Below are 11794 nucleotides of genomic sequence, written 5' to 3'. Positions count from 1 at the left end.
CCGAATGACTGTCTACAAAAGGGGAAAATCGATTCCCCGTCTATCATCGTCTCGGGTCAATGACAACAACAGCAGCAGACGCAGCAACAGGACGGCATGGTCGTGCTCGACAAGGGGAAGCTCCGGTAAGAGGCTACAATACAGCCTACGGGAGTTTTGGCAAATGGCCTTGAGGCCACAAGCCCCAAGCATGATGTGCAATGATAGAAGAAGATAATAAGAAGAAATGGGCGAATAGGCAGATGAAGGTATTTGGATGGAAAAATAACGCCAGAGCACCCCCATTTATAATGGGTAATGACACGGTCATTGAGGCTTTGGAAGACTGACTGGCGGACGCAATTACTGCATTCATGAAGAACCGAATCGACGGCGGTACTTTCACCTTGGACACGGGAATCGACAGTGCATTGAATGATGTCAAATATACAAGTCCATGGGACATCCCGGTTGTCGCAAAAGCTCGCACCACAGATTGCATCGTTGGTATGACGTCACCACGAGAAGCTCGTAGAATCAAGTGTCAGAATCATTTCCCATCGCTTCGTTCTGGGAAACACGGAGACTATTGTATGCGGCGAAATTAGAGGGCTTAATTTCTTGCTATCAAGCCACTTCGGAAGAATGTCTCGAGGCCCCAAGGACGTGGAGTTACGGCTGAGTCCCCTCCCTCGGGGCTTGTCGAGGCCCGACTTAGAGAAGATGAAGATCGAGGCTAGAGCAAAGGGGGACATTCCCAAGGCACACGGTTAAGTCTGACAGAGCCGGCCTACCCAGAGCCTATGTCGAAGCGTCACGTCTAGCCGTCCCATCTCCATGCTTTTACAATTAATGTGTTGTACTATAACCGGATTCCCCTCCTATATAAAGGAACCCACACTATTTTGTAAGCGGCGGAGGTTGCTCCAACTATTCTCCACAAGATCAATAATATCTCTTTCTTTCTTCTCTCTAACTTACTCGCTCTTACTAGCTCGAGGCCACTTTTGGCATTTATTGCTTCATATTTGCCATAAAGAGCTTTCTTTAATTATATCCTAACTGTTATCCCTTCCCCGGTTGCCCCCGATAGCTTGAGCTCGAGCCGGATATCGACCCCGAGGCCCCTCATCGACCGGTCCGAAGCCCGGGCGGCAAGCCCCTCGGTTTGGTTACTGCCCCGTTTTAACTTGCATCTCATCGTTAAACTTCATATTCTTAGCATCAACTTCTCTAACAACTAGCATAAAAATAGACCACGTATATTTAGAGTCTCATTTACAAATTTAATTGTTGTTACTATTTTCACGGTACCTAATTCTATTTGCTCAAATTGTATGTAACTATGGTCTATCATCCTCGAGGACCACATAAAATCTTCCTTAACTAAAAATAGAGTAAATTAATGTCGATGTCATAACTCAAACAAAAAGACAAAAGAAAAAAAAGAAAAAAAAAAATCACCTCCACACTTCTTAACGTGGCTGCTCTTTTATCTCAAGTACCTCACACTTTCTCTTTATTATCCATTCTCTTCACTTTCCTCCAAAACTTTTTCCTTTCCCCTTTCGTGTACCTCAATGTAACCATAGAAAAATAAAGACAAATCTACCACGTGTCTTGTCATCATTTGTTGAAAAAGTAAGCGTTACCACCAAAATTCAACAATTAAACTCTAAGATCAACAAATTAAAATGTAAGTACACGTAAAGTTTCATGTAACGACATGACAGGAGAGGGTGGACGTGAGAATTAGGGTAGATTTAGTCGGAGCGTTTTTTTTTTTCTTTCCATACCGGTTGTATTAATTAATATTAATATAATATATTTTTTACTCTTAAATTGCTATTATATCTGTTATTTGATTGCTATCTTTCACTTATGTCTTTTCAATATCTTTATGTTATTACTGTTTGTTGTCACTGTTTTTTTTTCATCTTTTCTTAAGTCTGAGTTCATCGGAAACAACCTATCTTTCCTCCTAAGGCATGAGTAAGGTCTATATACGTATTAAGACTCGCACTTATAGAATTTCACTGCATTTGTTGCCGTTATTGTATCTCTTTTTTTTCTTCTTTTAAATGCCAAGAGGGAACTCACTCTTGTATTCATTAGTTTATTATCAATAACATTTGACTTTAAAAATTACAGATTAAATAAAAATATCTTCCTTATACTTGTATTTATTGATTGGACGTGAGAAAATTGAGTATGAATAACTCTTTTCCCCATTAGTCTTCCCATACTTCAGCTGCATCCTCACTGGAACCTTCACGCGTCTCGCAATTCAACCGTCCTCTTCACGTGATCAAGCAATCGTAGCCGTCGCCTCTGCATTCGCTGATTCGTTGCCACGTGTCCGACTTTACACGTGTCCTTTATTGAACGTTTCCTTTTAGATCTTTACATAACTATATTATAATCTTATCTGAATTTCTCGAGCTCTATAAATATTCCACTTTCTTCCTTCCTCTTTTTCAGTATCAACAATTTGCTTCTTCAAAGTGTACACAAAACAAAGCCCAAAAAACAACTTCATAAAATTTCTCACTCTTTTGGAAAAAAAATCAAAATTTTCTGAATATTATGGCGATGAGTATGCCACACCAGATCTGTGCCTTATCAGGAACACCGTTAACGGCGGAGACCGGCGGTGAAGTTCCGGCGAAGGGAAACACAACTGCATCAGCTGTATGGAGAACGCCGTTGACGAATCTAAGAGTATCGGTGCAGAAGACAGGAGCTGACGTGGACATGTTGTCGCCGACGCCATCTCCGCCGTTGAGTCCGCTGAAAGGAGGAATGCGGCCGGATTTATCTGTAGCGTGTCAAGCACTAATGGAAGCGCCGGCGGAAACGGCAGCGGAGAGAGAGCATAGGCTCGGGAATTCACCGGAAAAAGGGAAAGGAGTGCCGGTGTTTGTTATGATGCCGTTGGACAGCGTGAAGATGGATCATACGGTGAATAGGAAGAAGGCGATGAACGCAAGTTTGCAGGCGTTGAAAAGCGCAGGAGTGGAAGGGATCATGATGGATGTGTGGTGGGGATTGGTGGAGAGAGACGCGCCGGGAGAGTACAATTGGGGCGGTTACGCTGAGCTATTGGAAATGGCGAAGAAGCATGGGCTCAAAGTCCAGGCTGTCATGTCGTTCCATCAATGTGGCGGAAACGTCGGTGATTCCTGCACGTACGTACATTCAGTCTTCAACTATTTTTTTTAATAATTATTTTATTAATTTGCAGTTGTTATATTTTAATTTGGTATGGTTCTCATATTACAATGGGGTTCAAAATCTAGATAAAGCTTATTAACTTTAAATAAACGAATAGGAGTAAGTAAATGGAATACTTATAGAAGATTCGGTAGGATCTGGAAAATGTGAAAAAGGGAAAAAGAAACTTTTGAAATTTTTTTCTTTACTTTAAGCGATTTTCGAAGCCTAAACTTGCTCAAGTATCCAGATAACCTTTATGGGAGATACCAGCTAGGCAGCAAAGGTTGTGGCGGGGTGGTAAAATATGGAGGTTTAGTGATAGACTTTTCGGTGTGAATCCGAATTAGTCAGGCAGAACCCAAAGCAGATATTGAAGACCAGGTGGAAAAAAAATCTTTTATTCCGATCAATTTGAAGAAAGTACAAATTGCATTGCATAAACTATTTAAAGAACCTCTACTTTACCTGAAAAGACAAGTGACTTAATATTAGGATGGAATCAACTTGAATAGAGTCAAATGGATATTGAAGAACTCATATAACAACCCGAACTAATTATGGAAGAAGTAGATAATGGATTGAATGTTACATGAACTAAACATAATTAATTATGTATATGATGCTGCTTAAAGATAACAGGAAAGAAAATATGAATAATTCTGTTCCATTCATATATTTGTTTCCCTACTTTTTAATTGCTTTGGATTAAAGGGGAAGCTACCATATTACAAGGATGTAGTAAGCAAGTAAAACCATTTGAATTAGTTTTTTATCGCCTTTGGTATTGTCAAGATCCATGATATTTGATATTGGCAAAGCCCCTTCTAGTCACTGTGTTGATTGAATGTTTAAAACTTGTTGAGTTGTGTTAACTTGGTAATTTTTGAAACTTGAAGGCTCAAAATCATCCCTGAAATAAAGGATACTTGGGCAATTTAGGAAGAGCTGTAAACAAGATATAGCCCCACTAAAATGTCATGCTTTTAGTTGTCCTTGTTTTCTGGCGTGCTTAATGGTAGACTTTAAAATTTCAGGATCCCTCTTCCTAGGTGGGTTGTTGAGGAGATGGAGAAGGACCCAGACCTTGCATACACAGATCAGTGGGGAAGGAGGAATTATGAGTATGTATCGCTCGGTTGTGACACACTTCCAGTTCTTAAAGGGAGGAGTCCTGTCCAATGTTATTCTGATTTCATGAGAGGGTTTAGAGATAGATTTGAGAACCTGCTAGGGGACACCATTATGGTAAGTTTTATGCTTTTCCAACCTTATGTTATGCTGCATGATATTGCTGATCAAAAAATAGAAAAGCTCAAACATTTTTCCAATGACTTGTGGTATGTAGGAAATTCAAGTTGGAATGGGTCCGGCTGGAGAGCTCCGTTACCCATCCTACCCTGAACAAGACGGAACATGGAAATTCCCTGGAATTGGGGCTTTTCAGTGTTATGACAAGGTATAAGCCAAGTTCTTTTTTCATTTTTCTTTTGCTGTGTTTTAGTGACTTAACTCCATTATCACCGATGATTTATTCTGATAAATTGTTCGTTTGGCAGTACATGATCAGCAGCTTAAAGGCTGCAGCAGAAGCTTTTGGCAAGCCTGAATGGGGACACACAGGTCCAACAGACGCTGGTCACTACAACAATTGGCCAGAGGACACCAACTTTTTCAGGAAGGAAGGTGGTGGCTGGGATGGTGAATATGGGGAATTCTTCCTCACCTGGTATTCTCAAATGCTTTTGAACCATGGTGAGAGGATATTGCAATCAGCCAAGGCAATATTCCATGACAAGGGCGTTAAGATTTCAGTTAAGATCGCAGGCATTCACTGGCACTATGGAACAAGGTCCCATGCCCCTGAGCTCACGGCTGGGTACTACAACACCCGTTTCCGTGATGGTTACCTTCCCATTGCCCAGATGCTTGCCCGCCACGGTGCAATTTTCAACTTCACATGTGTTGAGATGCGAGACCATGAGCAGCCACAAGATGCGCAATGTGCACCCGAAAAGTTGGTTAGGCAAGTGGCGTTAGCAACTCAGGAAGCTCAAGTTCCACTTGCTGGGGAGAATGCATTGCCACGATATGACGACTATGCACATGAACAGATCCTTCAAGCATCCTCATTGAATATCGATGATCAATCAAGTGACAGAGAGATGTGTGCATTTACTTATTTGAGGATGAATCCAGACCTGTTCCATCCTGATAATTGGAGGCGATTCGTCGCTTTTGTGAAGAAAATGAAAGAAGGAAAGGACGCGCACCGCTGTCAGGAACAACTAGAGCAAGAGGCAGAACATTTTGTGCATATAACTCAGCCTTTAGTGCAAGAAGCTGCAGTGGCCCTCATGCACTAAACAAATCTCGGCTGTAAACTTGTGCAAAATGGATGCGAAATACCTTGTAGCATGCAGTTTTTCAGCATGTTACCGGGATCTTATCTTTCTCGTTCTATTTATGTTGTAAAACATATTATCGTGTAATTTTTTCAACTTAGATATGTCTTAATGATATGATACATAATTTAGTAGTAACTCCAACTCTTGATTCTCAGATAGTCCTGTTGTATATTCTTAATTTTCAGAGTAGTAAATATAACTCAACTCATGTTTCTCGGACAGTACTGCTAAAACCTTCCCCATCTACTTCTTCTCTATCCTGTCCCTTTCTCTCATTTTCCATGAGGATTGAGGAGATCGGTTTAATGGTCCATCGCAAAAGATCCCAACTAAACTACAGGAGACTTTTGCTATGTCATTTTCTTCTATTAAAATAGTTACTAAATTATTTCCTAGCTTGAGCATGGCAACTTTTTTATGTCAACCCCATGGCGGAGCCACTCATTGGCAAAGGGAATCAATTACACCTATTAGTCCGAAAAGTACACTGCACGTTTCATTGCAAGCTTAGTTATTTATATTTTAACTCCAGTTATTTAAAGTCCTGAATGGACAACCCATTCATTGGAGCACATGATATGTGCACAAACTCCAAAACTATTTTGGATTTGGCAGGAAGTAGTGGCAATCACCGAAGGCTATTAGGTTTTCATGTGCTCGTGAGCAGGGGCGGAATTAGAGTGACGAAAACGAGTTCGGCCGAACCTAATATCTTTGGCTTAAATTTTATATTTATTTTTAAAAGATTACTGAATGTACAAATTATTAATTTAGAACATAATCATTTAAAATAATTAAACTTGTAAACCCATAAGCCTGGAGTGCTGACTCCGCCTCTGGAGGTCTCCTTCCCTTGGTAACTTCTCGATTGTTGTTCACTTGGTGATATGTCGGGTTGGTGTTTAGTAGGGCCAGAAATTTTGGCTGTAACGAAATTAAAGTTTAACACGAGTTGTACCCGTTCTTTTCCCAGTTCGAAGTTTGTTACTCTCGTGTCTAAGTTTAGTGGCCAGGAACTGTCATAAAAGAGTGTACCATACGCATATTCGTTCTAACATACAGACAAAATTAGTACAAATGCCGACTTTTAGTTTCATTTCACATGGCTCTCATGCACAAACTTAACTCCTCAACTACATGACTTGAAGATCCGTAGAAGTTAATTAAGCATAATGAGGTTTTCTTTTTCTTGGTAACTGCTATACCTTTTTTATTTTTCATCCGATGTTGCATTAAAGTCTTGATTAGTTTGGATTCGCGTTACATAAAAAATATTAAAGGGGAAGCGCTCTCTATCAATATTTTTTCCCTTCCAAGGCTCGCAGACCTCTAATTAAAAATTAAGACTGAAAGATTATATCCATCACGGCAATCGTTAACTGTAATAACTGCTATACAGTTTCAACGCTCCTTATAATTATTATTTTGAACTTTTTTCGGGTAAAAAGAAAACCTCATATGAGAATTTAAACCTTACACCTGTACCACGTAAAGTAGTTCTTCCAGAATTCTCCTTATATCTCTAGTTGTTTCTGTCTCTTTATCTAATTTAGTTTGCCAATATGTCAACCACAAAAAAGTTGGAGGAGTACTCTAGACTTTAAGTACCATCACGAATAAAGCCAGAAAGAAATGCGGATATAATTATTTTGGAAAAAATTACTGGTATTTATATATCTTTAATCATTATTATGTGAAAAAATCTTATTAGTTTTTTCCATTGATAATTGGATGGTTTTTAACATGTCCCTCCTTTATAGGAACTACAACGTAATAATTTCTCCTCTGTCAATAATATATGCGAGATACTTATTTTTTGTACATTAGTATGTGCATTACATTTAGAATACAGTTTTCAAAAGCAAGCAAATATAATTATTTTTTGAAAAGTTACTGGTAATTTCTAATATTACTTTATTGAAATTGGGTTAATTTTATCACGTCCTATCCTGGTAGGATCTATCTATTATAACAATGTCGAGTGTACTATGTATACCCTAGCTAGAGATTTCGAGTGTAATATATATATATATATATATATATATATATATATATATATCCTGGGAGAGACTTTAAGCCACTTCTTAACTTATGGTTGGAGAATGAGGCGATCAAGAAAATCAATAGATCAAGACATTAATATGTGCATTATTGTTTATGATATAGTTTTCACTATACTAAATTTTTAAGTAAATGTAAGCATGCAAAATTTATTGGATTTATTCAATAAAATAATTTGGACTATATTAATCCAAACAAATATTATGGGCTAATATTATTGGATTAATTATATAATTTAAATAAGTCCAAATTTATTGGGCTGGCTCACTTAATTGTGCTACAAATAATGAGCCCATTTTATTAGGCCCAAGATATCATCTTCCTAGAGGCCCATTTTGCTGTCACGTGTCATATGACATGGCACGCCAAGTCAAGCGAAAGAGCCAATAAGATCATGCCACGTCTCAAAATGACAAGGCATGCCAAGTCACATTAAAAGGCTAATGAAATCACGCCACGTGTGCAAGTGACATGTTCTGGCCAATCAAATGCAGCCATGTCACACTTCAATTTGATTGGTCGGAAAAAGTTTGTTCTTATCATAACTCTTCCCTCCCACAACTATAAATAGGGGTCTTCATAACTCAAAAAGACACCAGAAGTTATAACAAGAAGCAAGAGATAGCTCGTGGATCAAACACCGCAAATTTCTCTACAAGTTTCAAGCTTCAAGTTCAAGTTCAAGCTCAAAAACGAAGAACAAATCAAGGTCAAGTTCAAGCAATCAAGCTCAAGAACAAGATCATCGTTCGTGGCAACAAACATAGATTCAAGATCAAGCTCAAAGGCCCTTGAATTTACAATTGGAAAGAAGAATCAAAGGATTCATAGAGATTGTAACACTCAATTTCTGAAATAAAATACTACGATTGTTGCGATATTTTCAGTCTTGATTTTATTTTCTCTATGCAATTTATTGTCTACAAATTCTGGCACGCCCAGTGGGACCAGTTCTGCGCTTCATGTCTTCCTCCTGCAAATCGAAAACTGCAAGTTTCAAGATTATCTATTGTGATGGTCGGGTACTTCAAGTCTCGTCTTCAAGTTTCAGCAAGCCTACACCCCGATAAACCTTGAAATAGGGTCATTTGTAAACATCGAAATTTTAATGGATCAAGCTAAATCCAAAATTCAAGATATTACAAGACAGACTCTTGAAATTCTAGGAGTCTATCAGGGTTGCTTGGAGGTTACTCTACCAAAACCCTAACTTGGGGCTACTCTAGCCTAGCCCTGACTCACTCCTATAAAAAGGGTTACATAATCCCTTAAATAAACATCTCAAAAAATGGAGATCGTCTCAAAATCCCATAAACTCTTGAGATATTCACAAAGAGATCAAAACATGGCCGAATACTTCTTGACAATCAAATAATTCAAGAAGCCGGAGATCAAATACATCCCCAGGAGGTCTGCATCATCTTACATTCGAGAAATACGTTGGTTAAACACTCGAATCACAGAGAACGATCTAGAGAGAAGAATTAAGGGAACAAATAGAATTGTACCCGCATCATTTTATCAATAACATTATGTTTCTTCATAGTTATATTGTGGTTGCAATTTATTATGTATCACAAATAATTTGTTGCAAACAGTAACATCTAAGTTTGAGTCACACTGATACCAAATCAAATTAAAAGGTTTCTGTCCAAGTATCAATATTAACATCAGTTCGGAATTTGCTATTTTGTTAATAAATCAACTTATTTATGTACCAGTGCCTATTAATTCTAATCTTAGAATTTTCATTCTATGATTCTTGATTTACTATATTTTTCAGAGTTTATTCCTTTTAACTAACACCTTCCTACATATAAGGGGCTCTGATTAAACTTGTGGTTCGAGATTTGTTTTTACTGTGCAAGCAATTAATGAGTATTAGATCTTGTGGCACACTCGATGTAAGTGCATAATTTTACTTTTTTTTTAAAGATAAATTAATGATATATTTAGAGTCATTGTATAAGTTCCTTTACAAGAGGTTGTGAGTTCGAGTCTCCCCAAGAGCAAAGTGGGAAGTTCTTGGAGGGAAGGATGCCGGAGGTCTATTTGGAAACAGCCTCTCTATCCCAGGGTAGGGGTAAGGTCTGCGTACACACTATCCTCCCTAAACCCTACTAAGTAGGATTATACTGGGTGGTTGAAGTTCCTTTTCTAATTTTTACACTAAGTTAACCACAGGAAACCCAGTCAAAAGCAGAAAAACATGGATCATCAATCAACTAAACCAATATCTCTCTATAAATAGGTCCAATTAACCTATAAGTTATTCAACAAATATCTACCAAGCTCAAATTAAAAGTAAAGTTTTCAAATATCTATTTATTTTTTCTGGAAAAAATTCCTTCAGATCAATAATCAAAATGTCAAGTGCTCAACAAGCCGGTGAGTCCCACGGTCAAGCTCAGGTAATACTTCATACTACATGCAATTAATAGTCGTTACAAATAAAAATTGTTTTTTGACTACCTAGACTTATAGCCCAGTAGAATCATTAGTAATTATATTACACTGTGTATATAAGTAAATTTTTGTGAATATATATATATATATATATATATATATATATATATAGAGTGTATACAGGTGTATTTTTCGAATTTTCTTAATGAAATCATGTCTGTCTAACGCAATATGTGTATGTTTCATTCTCGTTGTCCCTTGTCCCTTTCATTCTTTTTGATCTCCTATGAATATAAATAAATAAAAAGCTTTGGCAAAATCCTTTATAATTGTGGAATACGTATTATATACTTTTAGGATTTTTTTTCTTCTTGTTCTCTACTGCATCTTTTACATTATTGTAATTGATGAAAAAATAGGCCAAGACAGAGCAAATGGCAGATTCAGCCAAGAGTACAGCACATTCAATGGTTGACAAGGCTGAAAATGCTACCCAAAGTGCTCATGAATCAGCTCAACAAAACAAAGACCAGAATGCTGGATTCCTTCAGCAGGTAATTTATCTATGAGAAATCTATATTTTAGCTGCTAATTTGGTATATCACAAGTTTTCTCCAGTAATAGGGCACCTCGTAGATCAATCGGTAGGTTGAAGGTTCAGGTCACGTAAACTAAAGTAAAGGATAAGGAACTCAGTCAGTCACTTTGGATGACACAAGAACTTACTCATAGAAGAATTTTACACAGTCAAGTCACGTAGAATATAATTACAAATAACTAATTACCATAAAATTGGGATAAGTAAGATTTCCTTACTATAACGGATTAAAATACACGGATAGTGTAGTGTAGAAATACTTTAAACTGTTAGTATATACATGAGTTAAATCCTTAAAAAAACTATTAATATACTAAAAAGCTTCTAGTTCCTTTTTTTTTTTTAAATAAAAAAAACTCATAACATATCACAAGTTATTTTTCTTTGTTGTATTTAATTTAGACTGGAGAACAAATGATTCACATGGCTCAAGGTGCAGTTGATGGAGTGAAGAACACTCTTGGAATTGGATCAGACAAAAAGTGAAAAGAGAGAGAGAACTGAAACACCATTATATTCTCATTTCATCTTTGCTTTCATTTTTTGCATCTCTTTTAAGTGTTTCCCTATGCTTTTATTAAGCATAAGTGAAAACCTTAGTAATTTGTGATTTATTTTTGGTTAGGGTTTCGAATTCCACGCACCTCATTGGTGTTAGTGAACTTGTTTTATTGATTGAGATTTCTCATCATCACTATGGAATAAGAAAGTTTCTTTGGTTTAGCAAATTCATATGTTGTTGCTTTAACTTTTAGTCCCACTATGCAAGTATATATTTGTGACGACACAAAAGGTCATCACCTGTTTTTAAAATGAATTTTGCGTTCCGACACCTTAAAAACCTTTTTCTGTCTCACCTCGATTTGCGTGTGCAATTCGGGCGCGTAGCCGGAAAGCTATTATGTGAAAATGTTGAAATTTTGATTTAAAATGTATTTAAGTTGACTTCGGTCAACATTTTGGGTAAATGGACCCAGACCTATGATTTGACGGTCCCGGAGGGTCTGTGAAAAAATATGGGACTTGGGCGTATGCCCGGAATCAAATTCCGAGGTCCCAAGCCCGAGAAATGAATTTTTAAAGAAAATTATTTTTTGGAAATTTCTATGAGTTTTGGAAATGAAATGCA

At 37.4% G+C, this 11794-nt stretch overlaps 2 protein-coding genes across 2 annotated transcripts; both read left to right on the top strand.

Moving 5' to 3' along the window:
- Window positions 1-2449: 2449 nt before the first annotated feature.
- Window positions 2450-5735, top strand: LOC104233497 (beta-amylase 1, chloroplastic-like). The gene is made up of 4 exons (XM_009786894.2): window positions 2450-3167; window positions 4230-4440; window positions 4541-4651; window positions 4752-5735. Exons 1-4 carry the CDS (start codon window positions 2566-2568, stop codon window positions 5556-5558), a joined length of 1731 nt encoding a protein of 576 aa, XP_009785196.1. The 5' UTR covers window positions 2450-2565; the 3' UTR covers window positions 5559-5735.
- Window positions 5736-9870: 4135 nt separating this feature from the next.
- LOC104233496 (late embryogenesis abundant protein 1-like) lies at window positions 9871-11393 on the top strand. The gene is made up of 3 exons (XM_009786893.2): window positions 9871-10072; window positions 10487-10621; window positions 11068-11393. The coding sequence occupies exons 1-3, from the start codon at window positions 10028-10030 to the stop codon at window positions 11149-11151; spliced, it is 264 nt and encodes an 87-aa protein (XP_009785195.1). The 5' UTR covers window positions 9871-10027; the 3' UTR covers window positions 11152-11393.
- Window positions 11394-11794: the final 401 nt, after the last annotated feature.

The sequence above is a fragment of the Nicotiana sylvestris genome, chromosome 1 (genome assembly GCF_000393655.2).
Source record: "Nicotiana sylvestris chromosome 1, ASM39365v2, whole genome shotgun sequence".
Classification (NCBI taxonomy): domain Eukaryota; kingdom Viridiplantae; phylum Streptophyta; class Magnoliopsida; order Solanales; family Solanaceae; genus Nicotiana; species Nicotiana sylvestris.
The sequence above is the reverse complement of the archived record's forward strand: the minus strand, read 5'-3'. Positions and strand labels throughout refer to the sequence as shown.